Genomic DNA, 20,571 nt, shown 5'->3' on the forward strand with positions numbered 1-20,571 from the left:
ACATATTTTGTGAGTGAGCAGGAGTCAAATATTTTTATTTGTAGTTTCTGCAGCATATGAGGAAATGAATGTGTTTGCAATAATGAACGGTAGAATTCAAAGACATAGCCGTGTTAGTCTGGAAAATCAGTATGCAATGGGGTCTTGTAGCACATTTAAGACTAAGGTCCAAAACACACTGCAGAAATACCCAGTTTGAGACCGCTTTAACTGCCCCAGCTCAGTCCTGGGGAATCCTGGGAATTGCAGTTTATTGTGCCTCCTGAGCTCTCTGACAGAGAAGGCTCAATGTCTCACAAAAATACAGTTCCCAGGATTCCCTAGCACTGAGAGAGGGCAGTTAAAGCAGTCTCAAACTGCATTATTTCTGCAGTGTGTTTTGCACTTGTCTGAAAGACAGAAGCTGGTAGTATGAGCTTTCATGGACTGGAGCCTACTTCCTCAAATGCATGAGATGGAGAGACCAGAGATAGCCCATAATTCTAATTTATACTGATACAAGTTAAAAGGAGAAAGAAATCAAGTAACAAAACTCACGTTCTGAATCTTCTCCTTTGAAGTAGCCAATGAGTTTCATATCCTCTTCCATATGGTCAAAGGCCTGCAACTCCAGCTTGCTGTTGATGATCTCCACTGGGTCTTCCATCAGCTGCCATGAAGGAGTTCATCAAGAAGAACAAGATATTAACAACATGAATGGAAGGGGTTATTGCATGACATGAAACCAGTCATCTGATCAAGCTGAGCTATATTTTCCTATCTGTCTCTTGACCCAGCCCATCTATATGCCCAAAGCAGACCTACAGGCCTACCCTCTATGTTCCTGGATGGAATGGAACCCATCTCTTTTCCTCCACACTCTATTTCCATTGCTACGGTTGTGACGATGAGTGACAATAAGTGGGCATCCCATGCCGTCACTGCCAAGTGTTCCTAACCATCATCTTGTAAAAAGGTTTAAAGAGGGTGGAATTGCTAATGCCTTCTATGGATAAGCTGATCATATGCACAGTCGGCTCTTTTTATATACTGATTTTTTATACACGGATTCAAGCATCCATGGTTTGAAAATGTTCAAAAAAGTATAAATTTCAAATATCAAACTTTGATTTTCCATTTTTTTATAAGGACACCATTTTGCTCTGCCATTATATTTAATGGGACTTGAGCATCCATGGATTTTGTTATTCACGGAGGACCTTGGAACCAAACCCCAGCGGATAACAAGGGTCAACTCTATCATTTTAAAAGGGCAGTACCATTTTTTTCATATTTCCAGACTGTTCCATGCTGTCTTTTTAATCTAAATGTCAATTTTGTCCTGTTTTCAAGAAAAATGCCCCGCGATGTTGTAAAAATGGTTTGACGATCCCTGTTTGAAATTGTGGTTGTAAAAAAAATGTGTCATGAAGTGTGAAAAGTTTTATGATAAGGCGTTGAAAGACCAAAATTTACTGCATAAGATTGCTTCATGAAGAAATATTCATGGGACAATCATGGTGAAATAAAGTTCCCCTCTACAGCTACCTAATTTTTTGTACGAGTTCTGTCACACAAGAATAATTGTTGGCTCAATATGCTCATGTTATTGTCTCACTTTTTCATGAATATGGAATATTACATAACACCATCCCATTTTTGTCATCCCAATGTCCCATTTTTGCCTCAAGGAAACATGGTCAGCTTATCTACGGTGGCATCTATACACCATTTGGTGTATGACCATATTAGTATATTGGGCTCTTGGTATCCACTGGAATTTGGTTCCAGGCCTCCCCGTGGATACCAGCATGATGGCCCTTACATAAAATGGTAAAACCAAGGTTTGTTTTTTGGAATTTATATAGTTCTTGAATATTTTTAAGCTGTGGGTGATTGAATCCATGGGTAAAAAAATCTGTGGATATGGAGGGCTGATTGAACTGAATATAAAAATCAACAGTAAGCTTACGGAATTCACTACCACAAAATATTGAGATGGTCAGTGACTCTGGTGTCTTTTAGATATGGGTTGGAGAAAACACATGAAACATATGCTTATCAATAACTATTAATCCTGATTGCAAAATGGAACCTCCTTGCAAACAGGCAGTTACCTCAATGGTGGGGACAAATAATATTGAGAGGATGTTACTTTCACATTCTGTTTGTGGCTTCCTAAAAGACGACACAGGCTGCAGTCCTCTTGAAACACAATGCCAGTGCAACAGTCTGTCATGCTAGCATAGTGTACATTTGCTGGTTGGGTATTGGAAGGAAGGAAGGAAGGAAGGAAGGAAGTTAGTTTGGTTCTTTCTTGTTGTTGCCAGTGAAGGATGGCTGCTGGCTCCAAGCAACTTATTTCACCCATGCTGTCATTTGAGGGTGAGGTGGGGGAATGACTGCATTTATATTCTTGAATAAATAACATGGGGTAACTCAAGTTAATTTTCCCCATCATCAGTTAGCTTAGTCAGAGGAATTAGGGATTTTTTTAGATCTCAGTTGACAATCTTGTGATCTATGACTAATAATTGTTCTCTGAAGAGCATTTTAGATAAGTGTCTTTCCATTTACAACGTATAGCTATTATATTATATTATTATATTTGTTCAATAAATATGGCGCATGATCAAAGCTACAAAGAGTACAGGCTAAAGCCTTGTTTCTCCTGTAAAACAGAATTTAATATTTAGACCATCCAGGCTTTGAGTACACTTACATCTAAGAGAAATTCTACCAAGACATCTGCTGTCATTTGTCCGTCAAACTCAATAATGTGGTCCTCCTTAAAGACATAAAGGCTTCCTTCTTCATCCAAACCTACAAGTGCAAAAAGATATGTGAGTGGCCTGTATGACAGCCTTGCTCTCCAGGTGATATATCTTAGTTATGTCACAAAAGATTTCAAAAGAATATGCCATATAAATTTTTTGAAACCACCTTCATATCCTGCCCTCCTATGAAAGCTATGAAACATGGAACTTCCACTGAAAAATGAAATTGCTATCACAGTTCTAGAGCAAATGAGCTCTGTGTTTGTACATCTATTCAGCTGTAGCATCTCAGTTCATTTTACACACAGAACAGATGCCCTCTTCTTGCCTTTAAAAGGCTGTCATGACGGATGTCTTCCAACAAGCCTTCTCTGAATAACCCACCTGGTCTCCCAAGGATATGATTATACAGAAACTCCAGTTTGCCCATATCCTTGTCACGAACTGTGTTGACAGTTGACTGTTGACTGTCTGATTTCTTTATTTTTAAGGGTATTTTATTAGGGTGTTGTGTTGGGAGGGGGGATCAATGGGTATTTTGTCATGTATGTTGTATTTTATATTGTTTTTATCCTATTGTAAGCCGCCTCGATCCTGAGGGAGAGGTGGGGTAAAAATAAACTTTATTATTATTATTATTATTATTATTATTATTATTGCCTGCCTGTAACCAGGTTGTCACATTCCAACCCTACCAAATCTTCCCATTTGTTGTCAGGATCAAACTCACCCTACTACACCAAATGTGGTAATAATAATAAATAATAATAATATTTATTTGTATTCCGCTTTTTCACAAAGGAATCAAAGCGGATTCCAACAGTATAAATAAAACATCAGCCAATTAAAAATTACAATTTTAAAACCCCAAAACCTCAACCCTCCCTCCAATCATAAAAACAGTGATCAACCCATAAAAAGAGATTAAACATCAAAAAATTTAAAACGAAAATGAATCTTCCTCTAGAGGAAGGGGGGACGGGGGTGATGGTATCAAACAATTTTGGTATCAAAAGCAATAGAGGTGTCAACAGAGCGGGGAGAGGCAAGTCTACTGGATTTAATGGATCTAACCTAGTCTGGGAAGGCCTGCTGGAAGAGATCCGTCTTAATAGCCTTTTTAAAGGCTTCCAAGGTGATAATATGGCGGATCTCATCTGGCAGGTCGTTCCAGAGCCTGGGAGCAGCTGATGAGCAGGTCCTCTGGGTCACCGTTGAGAGTCTGGTCTTCTTAGGTTGTAGCAGATTCTTCCCAGAGGACCGAAGTGTGTGGGGAGGATTGTATGGAAGTAGGAGCTCCTGCAAGTAGTCAGGACCCAAGCCATGTAGGGTTTTAAAGGTTAGAACCAACACCTTATACCTTTCCCCAGAAACTGATAGGCAGCCAGTGGGGAGATTTTAGAACTGGTGTAATATGGACAGTTCTGGATGTGCCCATGATCAGCCATATTTTGTACCAATTGAAGTTTCTGAACTTGGCATGGGGGTAGCCGCATGTAGAGCACATTGCAGAAGTTGAGTTGAGAGGTTACCAGCGCATGAACTACTGTTTCGAGGTCTCCCTGCTCCAGGAAGGGGCGCAGCTGGCATATCAGCCGAAGCTGATAGCAAGTACTCCTGACTGTCACATCCACCTGAACCATCAGTTGAAGAGATGAGTTCAGGAGCACCCCCAAACTGCAGACAGAGTCCTTCAGAGGAAGTGTGACCCCATCCAGAACTGGCTGGCATAATTCCATTCCCGGGTTAGGGGTCCCTATTACAAGTACCTCCGTCTTACCTGGATTCAATTTGAGTTTGTTTTCCCTCATCCAGTCCATTACTGCATCGACAGGCATTCTGAGCACAGAAACCATCCTTAGTCACTGCATCAGTCTGAGACATAGAGAAATATATTTGGGTGTCATCAGTGTACTGATAACACCCTGCCCCATGTCTCTGGATGATCTTGCCCAGCGGTTTCATGTAAATGTTAAACAGCATTGGGGACAGAATTGCGACTTGAGGGATGCCTGACTTGAGCTCCCTCTTGGCCGAACAACTGTCCCCAAGCAACACCATCTGGAATCTGCCCGAGAGGTAGGACCGGAACCACTGGAGTACAGTACCCCCAATTCCCAACTCTCTCAGGTGTTCCATAAGGATACCATGGTCAATAGTATCGAAAGCCGCCGAGAGGTCCAACAGCACCAGCAGGGTCACACTTCCCCTGTCGGTGCCCAGACGGAGATCATCGACTAAGGCGACCATGGCAGTCTCAACTCCGTAGCCTGCCCTAAAACCGGTTTGAAATGGATCTAGAAAATCCGTTTCTTCCAAGACTGCTTGGAGTTGAATGGTGACCGCCTTATCGATCACCTTGCCTAAGAATGGTAAAAGCAAGACTGGCCTGTAATTGTTTTTGTCCAGGGGATCAAGGGAAGGCTTTTTTAGTAGTGATTTAACCACAGCCTGTTTAAGGCAAGATGGAAGACAGCCTTCCCTAAAAGATGCATTGATTATGTTTCTTAACAGTGGTCCTCTGTTCAGTGTGGTTGTGTGCCTGCAAGTCATTTCTGACTTATGGCAACCCTAAGAAAAACCTATGATGGAGTGTTCTTGGCAAAATTTGTTGACAGGAGGTTTTCCATTGCCATCCTCTGAGGATGAGAGTGTGGGTCGTGCCTAAGGCCACACAATGTGGGTTTCATGGCCGAGCTGGGAATTGAGCATTGGTCTCTAGAGTCATAGTTCAATATTCAAACCACTATGCAACACTGGTTCTCACCTTTGCTTTAGCCCTCTGTTTTATTCCCAGCATTGGCCACCTAAATGTGATGGTTTACTGAGGATGTGAATGGATTGTGTCAGGCATTAATGACTCCTCCCCTCATCTGCATCTTATTTATGCCCATAAATAAGCATCTGAGAGAAATCTGGTGCTGGAATCATAATATGAGACTCTATCACTCATGACTTTTCGAACTGTTTGTGTTTGAGTCAGCCTTTCAGATCTGGCTCACTGTGTCAGGTTCACAACTTATTTCAATGGATGTGTACAAAAGCGGAATTTCAGTGCTTCTCCTAGCCTTTTAAATCCATTCAACATAATTGTAGATGAACCTACGTACATGCAAAGACTATGTGCACAGAATCCATATGCGTAAATAATGGCCTTGCCTCTTCAAGTGCACATATATTTTGTACATGCATAGGTTGTCTACAGAGTAAATATCCTAAAGGATCCAGAATCCGTCTGATCATGGAAACTAACCAGGGTCAGCCCTGGTTAGTAATTGGATGGGAGACTGCCAATAAATACCAGGTGCTGTGGCTGCATTTCAGAGAAAGGAACTGGGAGCATTCCTCTAAGTACATCTTGCCTAAGAAAACCCAATGGAATTCATGGGGTCATCAGAAGTAAACAGGAGATTCATAGACAGATACACTCAAAACAGGTTCTTTACCAGGTTGTGCTGAATGAATAGGGTTACACAATTTGATGCACGAGAACTCTTCATACTCTTATGAAGAGCATTAAAGACCATCTCTTCCAGCAGGCTTATCTAGATGATTTTTTAATTGTGAATTTTAAATTATGAATTTTAAATGTGGATTGTTTTAATATGTGTATATCATGTTTGTCTTTTTAAATTGATGAGTGTTTTAACTGATGTCTTTTAAACTGATGTTGTTTGGCAGTTAATTGTTGTTGTTCCCTGCCTTGATATGTAGGGAGAGGCAGGTAAGAAATTATCATCATCATCATCATCATCATCTTGGTGAATATTACTTTTACCTGACCTGCAAGTAGAATCTGAAGCAAAATGTTGCAGTAGATCCTTATTTTGGAAGGATTTGCTCCTGCTGTTGGCTGTTCCAGCCATTATCTCAAAGCAGGATATTCTGCAAACCTACTGTCCCCCATCACAGCTCTCACTGTACAAACTTTAGCAAGTGAGCTTACTCAGAACTCACTGAGTTTTCTTAAATTTTAAAGGCTCTTTGATTTTCTTGTTTAAAAGTGGTGGCGTTAGGGTATTTCTGCAAATCCAGACATGCTGAAACCACCTGCTTGTTTTTTGTTGGCAAGAGTTCTGTCAGCACTTGCCACCCCACTTTGCTCTTAGGAGGAACGGGAGCAGAATCCACAATAAAGCAGCTGTAAATCCTGTGCCTGTAAATGTAGAGCCACAAAGCTGCTCCAATTGCTTGACCTTTTGTTTCTAACACTGAGGGTCAAACTAGTCATTAAGGAGAATGAGTATTCTCTGAAATTTATGAATTTCCCCTCCAGCTACAGGAGATACCTGCCTCAGTAATCAGACTTGCAAATTAAATCCAAATGCATCTGAAGAAGTAGACTGAAGTCTGCGAAAGTTCATGCTGCCCACTTCTCCTCCTCCTCCTCCTTTTTACAAAGGAACTTATCCCATCACTTAATAAAGCGATTTACCTCTACCTGGCTTAAATTTAATTCGGATGGCATTCTGATATCATTGCAAGATTTTTGCTGCCTAATTTGCTGCCTGAATACAGCCCAGGTCCATCCTTGAGTTTCTTTTTGGATCTGGGAGTTTTCTGAATTAAATGGCCACTGGAGCGCTTCTGGAAGCATGGATGGACCCCAGCTGTATTCAGGCAGCGAAAACCTCAGGATGCTGCCCGAATTAAGATTTAAGCCACATAGAGGTAAAGTGATTTATTAAGCCATGGGATAAGCTCCTTAGTCTCAAAGGTGCTACAAGATCTCTCTATATACAGATTAATATATCTACATTTTTAAATTAAATCACTGTTTACCTTCCAATGACCCATTACAGAAGCAAAGCACACTAAGTGAGGAAACACAGATGCCATGATAAACAGATGTATTTTGTCACTGAAGGGTGCACCCCTTCTAAAAATGTGCTGAAGTTGGCTGATCTTTAAATAATAATAATTTGATTTGGTCACCAGAAAACGTGATACTGAAATCTCCCCCTAGAACGCACTCGCTGCCTCAGGGACTGTGAAGTGATTCTACTTACCTAGCTTTTTGGCAAGCTTTGCATCCTTCTTGGAATCCACTAACCCAAAACCAATGCCTTTATCCTCTAGAACTTGTGCAGCAAGCTGAAGAAAAATCCAGATAGGTTTGTAAGTCCAGATTCATCTATAAGCATATCTACAGTTACACAGTGCAGCAGACCCTCTGAATCCATGGATTCAACCATCCACAGCTTGAAACTATTTACCAAATATAAAAATTCCAAAATGCAAACCTTGATTTTGCTATTTTATATAAGAGGTACCATTTTATATAACGGGACTTGAGCATCTATGGATTTTGGTATCCACGAGGAGTCCTGGAACCAAACCCTAGTAGATACCAAGGGCCCTCTGCATATTTCTCTCTTATTATTACTATATTTTTATTTTATATGGTTGACTATATGAATATATTTATATTATGCTATTATTATAATTCATTGCTGGATTTTGTTATTACTGTAACATATTAAAAGTGGATGTTACACAGTTAGAACAATCTCATACCCCTTTAACTCCATGGCTTCATTCTACAGAATCCAGGGATTTGTAGTTTGGCAATTTGCTTAGAATTTACTGCTAGAGAATCCTAGTCTGTCTTCCTCCAAACTGGATTATGGAGGGAAGTCTCATCTCTCCTTGAAGCTGCATCTGCTGAAATTCTCTTTAGTGGCCTATAGGAGATTTGGCATAATATAGTGGTTCGAGTGTTCAAATGAGACCTGTGCAATTTAGTTTCTAGCCCCTCTGAGCCACAAAACTCACTCAGAAATCTTGGGTCAAACCATCTCTGCTGAACCTACTTTACAGGATTGGTAAATGGGGAAGGCCAGTGTGGCATAATGGTTTGAGTGTTGGACGACAATTCTGGATATTAGGTTTTGATTCCCAGCTCAGCCATGAAACATTTCTCTCCTTACTCAACCCACCCACCCTACTACCCTCATCTCCTTGCAAAGTCTGAACAATCTTGTAACCCTTGGTTACAGCTTGAAGATGAGTAGAATCTTCCAGCTGATTGCAAAGTGTGGTTTCCATTACTCAGATGGTAGTACAAAAGCCTAGTGTAACACTGTCCCTCTCCTCATTAATGTAGATTGGTACTCCAGGCCAGAAAGAGAAGATGGATGGACTCTGCTGTGTTTTTCAAACCAAGTACCCCCAAGAGTACTGCAACAACTTTGATCCAAAGGGAAAAATTTGGAAAGGGGTGTCTTTATCTGCCACTGCATTACGCCAACAGAGGAGACTCCATATAAGCAAAATTCTCCTATCTATGGTGCTGGACAGACCGCCCCAAAAGGGCGGACTCCTGGCACCTGTTTTTCTGCTGGAGGGAAGCCGCAGCCGCCAAAACGCATGGCTTCCCACCAGTGGAAAAAGAACCCACGAAAAGCGCACTGGTTACGTAAGTGCCACATGGCACCTTGTGGATATTGCACAGTGCTTCCATAACAATGGTGGTGCCTGTGTGTACAGGGACCCCCCACTGTTACGCCCTTGTCATGTGCTAGGGTTGTGGGGCATGTGAGCGCTCCGCCCCGAGGCAACCCTAACACGTGATGAAGGCGTCGTAAAAGGCCCGTATTTACCGGGCCTATGTGACTCCCAAAGGTAGAGGAGGACTTTCAGGACCTGTGTGTGATAGAATCCTAGAATCCTAGAGTTGGAAGAGACCCCAAGGCCCATCCAGTACAATCCCCAGCTATGCAGGAACAGTCCATTGAAGCACCCCAGACTGATGGCTATCCAGCCTGTTTAAAAACCTCCAAAGAAGGAGACTCTTCCACTGTTGAACAGCTCTTACTGTCAGGAACTTCCTTCTAATGCTGAGGTGGAATATCTTTTCCTGTAGTTTGAATTCATTGCTCTGGATCCTATTCTATGGAGCTGCAGAAAACAAGCTTGCTCCATCCTCAATGTGACACCCCTTCAAATTCTTAAACAGGGTTATCATATCACCACTTAACCATCTCTTTTCCAGGTTAAACATACTCAGTCCCTAAGTCCCTCCTCATATGGCTTTATGGTTTCCAGGCCCTTCACCATTTTGGTCGCCCTCCTCTGGACACGCTTTAGCTTGTCCACATCCCTTTTGAAACTCTACAGAAGTGCAGCATTGTAGAAGCTAGATGTGATTTCACAAATATTAAGCAAATCTATGCAAAGGGGGCACAATGACACCCTTGTTGCCAGACAGAGTGTCCTTTGGATTTCTGCCTACAAGGAGCACAACACCTAGAAAGTGTGAGCACAAACACTTTTTCTTTCCCTAGCTTGCTACTGTCTTTGCACAAGTCAGGACAGATTTCCAGAGTGGCAACTCCCAGCTTGCCAGATCACTTGCATTTGCTCTCATTGTGTTAGGAGGACACACCTATCCCTGGAATGGAAGGATTCAGATTCAGGTCAGTGGGGGGGGGGGGGGGGGGGGAAGCAAGACATGAGCTGCCTTTCTCCAGAAAGTGCTCTCTTAGATTTCGCTGCCATCCACCTGTTTCCTTATGGAACAGCAGCCCAAGGTTTCCGCACAGTATATTTAATTTTATTTGGCATAATTAAAAATACACTTAACAATGTAAACATTAACAACAACACAAGAACAATAAAAACAATAAGCACATGACAAAAAGAAAAGAAAAAGCTAAAAATTGTTCCTTTCTCTTCAGTGTTAGTCCTTGTTTTCTAACTTACTTTCCATCCTTCAAAGACCAATACTGTTGTATTTCTTTAACACTATTTTAAACATACACACACATACGTACAAATAAAATTATTTGTTTTGTTGTCTTATCAAACTTGTACAGTCCTTGCAAGGGACATCCATTATATTCAAAATTGTCTCACTAATCTAGATGAGGTGAATGGCAATTTTCTAAGGGATTAAAACAAATAATCGTTAAAAACATTCAAAGTATACTTCTGTATTAATGCTTTAAGTTTTTAACCTACAGGATAATCCCATTTCTTTTTCCACATCTGTAATACACCTTTCCAATCACTTCTACGCTGGTTCAATTTTTTTTTTCTTTGATAGCAAAATAGTTAAACTGTTCATTTAAACCCATGGTTTCCAGAAAAAGGGATGCTGCTTAAATTTGAGGAATTTTCTCTGTATTTGTTGTGCACATTCCAACAAATATGTAACTTTGTCATGCATGGGCACTTCTAATGCTACTCTTATCAGATCATTATAGCTTTTCATTTTCTTGATGGAAAAAAGGTAAAGAAAGGTAAAAGCTCCTTACTCTCTGCCACTACAAGTGCAGCTCTCACTTTCTTTTCCTTCCCTTGCCTCACCTCATACCTCCCTTACTTCTTGTCCTCCACCACATGCATGTGTCACCCTTCCTTCCTTCTTTCCTTCTTTCTTTCTTTCCTTCCTTCCTTGCCCTCCTTTTCATCTCATATTGTCCTGGCACACCTGCCTTTCCTTGCATATAAGGACAAGATAGAGATTTCTCATATCTTGGATCAAACATCAATCAGAACAAAGACTGAAGTCAAGAGATAAGGAGAAGACTAGGGAATTTATTACCCCTTCTTTGCCAATTTGCAAAGTCAGGCGTGTCCCGTTTTTGAAAAGTGGCAGGCTAAGAGGAGCTGGGAGCTGGGTTTTAGGTGGGATGTAGTCAGACAGCAGCATTAGTGCATTTTCCATGCGATAATTCCCGGCTGCATTCCATAATCAACTGTAAGATGGAAGGGCATGACTCTTTAGAAAAGACAATAATGCCAGGAAAGCTTGAGGGATGCAGAAAGAGAGAAAGACTACATGCCAGATGGATGGACTCAATTAGAGAGGTTATGGATATGAGTCTGCAAAAATTAAGCAAAGCAGTGAAGGACAGGGGGTCTTGGAGATGTCTCATCCAGAAGGTTGCCATGACTCTGGATTGATTTGTGGTTAGATAAGAACAACGGGGTCATTCCCACTGGCAGAATAACGCGGATTATGATTCAGCTCTACTCCATGTCTGTACCTGATTTCAAAAGATCCCTCGTTCTCACTATAAAAGGGGATCTTTTTTCTTTGCCAGTTGAAGCAGTTTGATTTGCACTGAAGCCTCCTCGTTGTCCCCGCCGGCCTTGGCTTTCTCCCCACTGGCTTCCCCGCTATTCCTGCCAGACTTGGCTCTGCCCCCACTGGTCTTCTCACTGTTCCTGCCGGCCTTGGCTCTCTCCCCAGGGCTTGTGCACCATTACTGGCTTCAAGCTGGGGATGGGGGAAGTCGGTGATGGAGCACAAGCCAAGAGCCGGTGGGGACAGTGAGGAGGCCGGCAGGGGGAAAGCCAAGGCCAGTGGGGGGAAAGCCAAGTCCGGCGGGGACAGCAAGGGGAGAGAGCCAAGGCTGGTAGGCATGGAGGCAAGGTTGGGGGACCCGGGAGGAGGAGGAGGATAGCCCCCCTTTTAAAATAATAAATAAAACTAATAAAAAAATTGATAGGTTGGTCAAGCAACTACTTGACCAATCTATCGATTTTTTGATTGGTTTAATTTTTTTTGAGAAAGCAAAAAAGCAAAAGGCAGCAGCCCTCTGCTATTTGTCCCTCCCGACAGAATGAATCAATTCTGATCTGGTGTTCCCACTTATTGGACATGCATTAGAATCGATTCTTCCAAAAAGAACTGCCAAAAATGTGCTATCGGAAAACCCCATTTTTTCCTTTCCCCTCACTTTATCACAAGAGAATTCGATCAAATAAGGATTTAAATCAATTCCCAGTGGGAATGAAGGTCGTATAACCTGATTTGCGATTTGCTTTAAATTGTAGTCGGAATGATCTCAAGAACAAATGCAACAGTACTGACTCTAAACAGTTCCTGCCTGGCTGGCCTTTCCCTTCAACTACTCACCAAAGCAAAGGTATTGATTAGTGATACAGGAATAATCTGATCCTATGTTTCCACTCATGGGGATGAAGAAGGCACCAAGGGCCACTGAGAAAAGGAGGAATCTGAAGATCCAGAGACCTTTTTTCATTGTCTCTTGACATGCCTCAGAGGTCAGGTTCTTTGTTCATGAGGACTGTAGCTACAGGATGAGGTTCTTTCTCCTTCCTCCCCAGGTCCCTCTCCTCAGGATTACTGAAATGTCATTCTGTAGAAGAGCTCCTGCAACTGTGCAGTGTGCTCTCAGCCTTTGCTATAAATAGCCTGGACCCAAACACACTAGGCAGTTAAAAGAGATAACAAATGCCAGCTGCCATCCTCACTTCTCTCTTGAGTATCGGCCAGGGAATCATTCTGTGCAGCCCTTTATCAAGACCTAGCAAGAAATATTACAAACAAGGACAGAATGGTTAGCTTAGATCTGAGAGGGTTTCTTTATTTTCTGGGGTGTCATTGCCCTTATACCTCTCTTTCTCCCTGTCTCTCCTCCATCGCATACGTGTGATAAGACCCCTTCTAGGTGAGATGCTCCAACTTTCCTGATGTGTATGTGTGGGGATTATCAGACGAAGGATGTCCCATCACTGTCCCGTCCTGTTCCCATCCTTCCTGCACAATCATGGGAAAGACTTTCAAATGGGATTCGTGCTTATGCCGTCCAGGAAGCACAAATGACGGTGTTCACGTGAAGTCACACAGAACCCATCATTATCCCACTATTAACCTGTCATTAAAGCGATATTGGCTGGCATTTTGCATTAACTGATGATCTTGTTAATGTAATGCCGCTTTAATGATAGGTTGGTGGAATCGGCACCACCATTTGAAAGCCTTTTGCGCCATCGCAGTCACGGATGGGTTAAGGATGGGATAAGGATGGAGGAGCAATCCCATCCCTCTCCCATCCCCATGTGAAAATCTCCAGTGTTGTGTACTTTCAAGTCATTTTCGACTTATGGCAACCCTAAGGTGACCCTATCACCAGGTTTTCTTAGCATGTTTCTTGCCTGAGAGGGTTTGCCTTCTCCTGAAGCTGAGAGAGTGTGACTTGTCTGAGGTCACCCAGTGGGTTTCCATGGCTGAATGGAAATTTGAACCCTGGTCTCCAGAGTCTCTGGTCTCCATGCTCAAGCCATGCTGGGTCTTTAACTTTCCTGATACCGTGTAGCATTTTGATTTGCTCAGCTTTTTCAAGAAGGTAAACCTATTTTTGTTTATATACGGATGCTTTTCTTTATAAAACTTTGCAAAAACCTTCATTTCCCCCAAAAAACTTTTCAACCAGGCTTCCAGTATGTAATGGCACTCAGGGAAGCTTCTTATTGAGGTACTGGCTTTTGTATGTTTTTTTTTTTAATGGTTTTATACTTTTAGCGTAGTGTGTTTTAATGATTTTCTATTGTTTACTTGTACTGATGTGATGTTTTTAATTCTGTTTTAAAAGCTGTACTGTTTTTAAGGACCTTTCGTGAGAACCGCCTTGGTCCAATTTAGGAGAAAGGCAGCATATAAATAAAGTATATAAGAAGATGAAGAAGTGATAACTGGATGGCTTAGGAAGCTACATGGCTTTGAACATAACACATTAAATGGTGGGGGGGGGTGTTCTGATTTGTCAAAGGGAAGGAAACATTCATCTCAATATTTTCTGGAACACAAACAGCTTCATTATAATAAATCAAGCTCTTATTTCAAGTAGGCCAATCCTATCAGTTCAAACTGGGAGCAAGGAGGATTCTTGCATAACCATGCTTGTTGATCCCTGTGATTTCCTAGAGGCTTCTCATCCAAATATTAACCAGGCCAAAGACTGCTTAGCCTCTGAAATCAGACAAAGGCATATGCTCAGTATGATATGATGGGTATAAAGGTTAATAGCTGTGAATACAAGGAAAGGTATTTGAGACTGAAAGTATGTATAGTTATGCAAGTATCCAGCTGCAATTGCCCTGCCATGATCCCTATTTTTAGAATGGGAACAACCCTGCGCCACAAATATTAAAGACACAGCAGCTACAAAACATTAAGATGAACTACTCACAAAAAGTACTACTCTTCTAAGCCTCGGCTTGCATTCCACTATTATAAAAATGACACCTTTTGAGCAGTTGGAACTTCACATTAATGATCAATATGATAAAAATTAGAAACCAATCTTGCCACAAGTACAACAAGTTTAAAAGTGCTGGAAAATGATGCTTCAATCACTTTACACCAATTTTCAGACTGGTATATGTATGAAGGAGCCAGCATGGTGTAGTGGTTTGAGCGCTGGAGGCTGAGAGACTGATGTGTCCAAGGTCACCCAGAAGGTTTCCATGGCTGAGCTGGGATTCAAACCATGGTCTGCAGAGTCATAGTCCAACACTCAAACCATCACACCATGCTGCAGCATGGGCTAAAGACTATTTATATGTAGCAGGATTCATCAGTCACACAAGCCATGGAACAAGTAAGACCAAAGATCAACAAAAACTGTTGTTCACATTATGCCACAGTGAAGCTAGCAAAAAAAGTCATACTATGCCTCCACTATTGCATCCTCAACATGCCTCTACCTGGACCAAAAGGACCTTGAAGCAGTTGTACATGCACTGGTAACCTCTCATTTAGATTTCTGTAATGCGCTCTACTTGGGGCTACCCTTGTACCAAGTTCGGAAGTTTCAACTAATCCAAAATGCAGCAGCCAGATTGGTCACCGGTACTTCAAGGCTTGACCATATAACACTAGTGTTAAAATCTCTACACTGGCTGCCAGTTAGCTTCCGGGTGCAATACAAGGTGTTGGTCATTACCTTTAAAGCCCTACATGGCTTGGGCCTGAGTTACCTGCGGGAACGCCTCTCCCTACATAATGTGCCCCACACGCTCTGAACATCAGGGACGAATTTGTTGGAACATTGTAATACTCGATTAACCACAACTTCCCATAGACATAGAGCATTCACTGCTGCAGCCCCTAAATTATGGAACAGTCTGCTGGAGGAGATAGATCCATCTTATCTCATCTTTAAGAAGGCACTAAAGACGGATCTCTTCCGGCAGGCTTTCTCATCGGATTTGGTATAGAGATGATGATTAGGACCCCCCTCTCTAAGTATGATGGTATATGAATTGATGTTTCTAGATTTTAAGGAACTAATAGGAATGTATAGTCAGTATTTTATTGACTGTTCAATTGCATTGTATTATTTTAATGATGTAATCCTGCTTCAATCCTTAGAAGAGGCGGGACATAGAGATGATGATGATGATGATGATGATGATGATGATGATGATGATGATGATGCCTCAACATTCTCAGCAGAGTTATTCTGGTGTTCCATCTGGTCAGGTTTCCTGGGATCAGTTTCAGTTGCTGAGGCCTCATGATGTGAACAAGATGCTTGAGTTGGTCCTTCACACCACATGTCAGTTTGACCCTTGCCCATCTTTGCTGTTAAAATCTATCAGAGGAGGATTCCTTGAGTGAGTCCAGGCAGTGGAAAAGGTCTAACTTTGTCATGGCAGGGAGATGCCTGCAGCCTTGAAGGAGGTGTTGATGCACCTTCTCCTGAAGAGGACTTTCTTGTACATAGGAGTATGTGAGAATGACTGCCCTATCACCAATATGCCCTATCTGGGCAAGATCCTTGAGCGTATGGTGACTGGGCAACTTGGAGAAAACAAGACCAGTTCCATTTCAATCGGGTTTCAAGCCAAGGCAGAGCACTAAAGCAATCTTTGTTGCTCTGCCTGACAACCTACATCAGATAGATGATGAGGTGGAAGTACTACCCTGGTGATCTTCGTGGAATTGGGTAAGCAATGTGCCCGGGTTGGGGTTTTACTACCCTTGAAGAAGCCAGTGAATAGCTTGGGGGTACTCCTAAATCCATCTTTGTCACTGGAGGATTAAGTGGGCTCCATGGGTCAGAGTGTTTGGTTCCAGCTCCAATTGGTATGCAAACTGAGGTCTTTCCTGAACAGGGATAACTTATCTGCAATAGTCCATCCACTGGATATAACCCTGATTTGACCATTGTAATGCACAGTACAGAGAGCCAGTGTGGCATAGTGGTTTAAATGTTGGACTATGACTCTGGAGACTAGGGTTCAGAGCTCAGCCATGGAAACCCACTGGGTGACCCTAGACAAATCACCTTAGGGGATGGACTCAACAAACCCTCTGAAAAAACTTGCCAAGAAAACCCCAGGATAGGTTTACCTTAGGGTCACTATAACAACTTGAAGGCAAACAACAAGAATGCACAATACACAAAGCACAATGTGAGGCTGCCTTGCAGTTCACTCAAAGCTACAACTAGTGAAAAATGCAGCAGCAAGATTGTTGACTAGACTATCATATAGACGACGTGCAACTCTGAGCTTAAAGAAGCGAAAGCTGAAAGGCAAGCTTAATGCTGAATATAAAGAAAACAAAAATAAGGACCATAGAAGAACACAAATTCAACCTAGACAATGAGGAAACTGAAATAGTTAGAGTTCCCTTACACTGGATCAAACATTGATCAGAATGGAGGCCACAGTCACAAAATCAGAAGACTAAGAATGAGAAAGGCAGCAATGAAGGAACTAGACAAGATCCTAACATGTAAAGATAAAACTGAACATTAAAGTAAGAATAATTCAAGCCATTGTATTCCCTATTACCATGTACAGATGTACGGTAAGAGCTGGACACTGAAGAAAGTGAGTAAGAAAAAAAATCAACTTATTTGAGATGTGGTTCTGGAAAAGAGTGCTGACAGCCCAAAAGACAAACAAAAGGGCCCTTGAACAAATCAAGCCTGAACTCTCCCTTGAGAAGGCAAAGTGATCAAACTGAGGTAGTAATACTTTGGCCACATCATGCGAAGGCAGAAATCATCAGAAAAAACAATGCTAGAAAAGGTGGAAAGATATAGGAAGAGAAGAAGATCCCACGTCAGATGGATAGACTCGGTTAAGGAGATAATGAGTATCAATTTGCAGGAGCTAAGCAGAGCAGTGGAGGGCAAGGGGGCTTGGCTATGTCTTGGCCACTGGTTCACCATGAGTTGGGGTCAACTCCAAGGTAATTAACAACAACAGGATCTGCTGAGTTTATCATGACTGATTTCCAAATAGATTCAGAAGACTACAGGGCTAGACTGATGTTTGCATCAGCAACACATTCTGATGTGAGCTTCTTTTAACCCATTCATAATGAGAGGTAGGAATGAGCACATAAGATTTGCTTTCAGAGTTCAACATGATCTCTCTCTTAAGTTTACAGAAGTGGAAAATGCCTCCTGGATTAATGTCACTAAAATTAGGAGTGCCCAGTTCAGATAAAAATACGATACACCCTGATTACACAAAACCTTTTGTGAGGCATCCCAAAAGCCAACCCCGTGTGCAGATCTGTCGACATTGTGTGCCCCCAATGCCCAGAAGCCAAATTCCTAGGGCATGAGGCCTCTTGTTCTGTTAGATTGGTAACCAGAGAAGAGAGGGACTCTCCCAGGGAGACCTGGCAGTCATGTCTGCCTCTGAGGTGACAGACAATAGGCAAAAGAGGAGGGGCCTTGCCACACAACAGAAAAATATCTAGCCTTTCCACAAACAATTAAAAGAAGGGCTCACCAGTGGCGTCATTGGGGTTGGCGTCACTCACTGTGGTAACTCACACTGACCTCTTTCCATCCCACACCATACAGAATTCTTAGGGCCCATACAGACAAGCCAAAATAAAACTGCTTCAGGTCACTTTGGAGGAATGCTGTTTAAATGACACATGCATCTTAAGAGGCCAGAAGCTGCACCAAAGCTTTGCTCCAGTCCTTAGGACTGGAGGGTGGCTTTGGTGTGGCTTCTGGCCTCTTAGGACACATGCATCATTTAAACAGCATATCTCCAAAGTGACCTGAAGCAGCTTTACTTTGGCTTGTCTGTACGGGCTCCTTAGTAATGTCTTTTGAACTAAAGGTACACCTAAATGTAATGGTAATACAGTCAGCCCCCTGTATCCACAGATTCTTTATTCACGGATTCAAGCATCAACGGTTGGAAAATATTTGGAAAAAAGTATAAATTCCAATAGGTAAACCTTGATTTTATCATTTTATATAAAGGGCACCATTTTACTCTGCCATTGTATTTAATGTAACTGGAGCATCCAGGGAATTTTGGTATCCACAAGGGGTCCTGAAACCAAACCCAGCAGATACCAAGGGTCCACTGTAATTGTGACACAAACAACTAGCAAAATTAAAATTATACCTTTAAATTATAATATCATACACACAGCCTAAAGGTACTACATGTTTCATGCGGTTAAAGGGAAAGTTTGATGAGATGTGATGTTTTTAAATAATTTTTTAAAAAAATAATTTAAAAAATAATTTATTTTAATTTAAAAAAAAATAAATGTAATTGTTTAAAAGCTGGGCCCTCTCCTTTGTCCTTCCACTAAACCTTCACCCCACATACACTCTTCAGCACATTAAGGAGACGTAGGAGAATGCCACAGTCCATTTCTGCCCAAAGGCAAAACATGTTCCAACTGGCCCTTTCTGACAGGAACAGTCCCTTTTAGGTCCCCGTCCCTTATGAAGTTTTGGTGTTTCCCAATTGAAAGTTTCTAGAACTGTCAAGCGAAAGACATGGTGCAGTGATCCTATCTCCCCCCGCTGATTTTCTGTTTCAAGTGAAAAGACAGAAGAAGCAGTGCCAGAAAATAAGGCTAACTGGAATACTCCCCCATTAAATTCTGTGAACGAAGCAGGGTAATTGCACCATAGCAGCCTCATTTGGTCCCCGTTTTGCCTGGGGCTGGGGAGCTTGTTTTCAAATGTGTTCATGTGAGTTGCTACTAGAGTTGTTCTTCTTCAGAGATTCTTCCCCTGCAGCAGTTTCCAGCTATTAAATCTCTGCATGCAGGAGATACACCTTCTCTTTAATGTGCGTGCATGTAGAGGCACCTGCATGAGTACGGAGACACCGTGCCATTTTCCAAAATGCAGCTGCCAGGATATATTTGAAACTGTTAGTAATGTACTGTGGGACAATGATACTTTGCTGCTATATATTTAACCCCAAGAACAATACCTTATTGACTTTTAAATACTGTATATACTCATGTATAAGTCTAGAAATTTAGGTCAAAAAATTGACCCAAAAAACCTGAGTCCAGTTATCCATGGGTCAATGTATGTACTGTTTCTTAATTCTGATTTTAAAAAAGGAACCATCTCCTGGTGAAAAGCAAGAGTATAATCTGTCCTGGATGCACCGATCCCCTCTATCCTCTCATCCATCCAGCCTTAAGGCTAAGCACAAAGAGTTATGTCTGCTGGAATTTTGCAAGTTCTTTGACATTTTTTTGCTTTGCTTCATCCTTTAGATCCTTTGATATGTGCCCCTAAGTTTTGCCCTCGACTTATCCATAGGTCATAGCAAAATCCATAATTTCAGCCCCAAAACTTGCCCTCAACTTATACATGAGGTCGACTTATAGTTGAGTATATACGGTAGGAAGAGCACAAGTTAGAGAAAAATGAGTACAGTGGGCCCTTGGTATCTGCTGGGCTTTGGTTCCAGGTATCCCTGTGGATACCAAAATCCATGGATGCTCAAGTCCCATTAAATGCAATGGCATAGTGAAATAGTGTCCCTTATATAAAATGGCAAAATAAAGTTTTGCTTTTTGGAATGCATAAATTTTAAAAATATTTCCAAACCATGGATGATTGAATCCATGGATACAAAATCTGTGGATACAAAGGCCGGACTGAATAGCATGCAACAGAAGATATTGATGGTGAGGATATTGATAGTGAGGACAGAAGATATTTTTGCTTTCAACAGTAAAATGTTGGATGAGACTACTGAAAACTAAACATCCAAACAGGCCACTGCACAGGCATTATAGACAGCAACAGTGGCA

At 41.8% G+C, this 20,571-nt stretch overlaps 1 protein-coding gene across 2 annotated transcripts in view; it reads right to left on the reverse strand.

Annotated features, from left to right (window-relative positions):
• The window catches only part of CASQ2 (calsequestrin 2), a 44,918-nt gene that overhangs the window by 19,278 nt on the left and 5,069 nt on the right, over positions 1-20,571 (reverse strand). For both annotated transcript variants that reach the window (XM_089489193.1, XM_089489192.1), the window contains 3 exons: positions 7,766-7,850; positions 2,702-2,802; positions 538-649 (listed from right to left, as the gene is read on the reverse strand). In XM_089489193.1, coding sequence (XP_089345319.1) covers positions 538-649; positions 2,702-2,802; positions 7,766-7,850 — 298 coding nt within the window. The remainder of the gene's footprint in view (positions 1-537; positions 650-2,701; positions 2,803-7,765; positions 7,851-20,571) is intronic.

Source organism: Sceloporus occidentalis, unplaced genomic scaffold, assembly GCF_023333645.1.
Source record: "Sceloporus occidentalis isolate IW3139 unplaced genomic scaffold, rSceOcc1.0.p SCAF_1, whole genome shotgun sequence".
Lineage (NCBI taxonomy): Eukaryota > Metazoa > Chordata > Lepidosauria > Squamata > Phrynosomatidae > Sceloporus > Sceloporus occidentalis.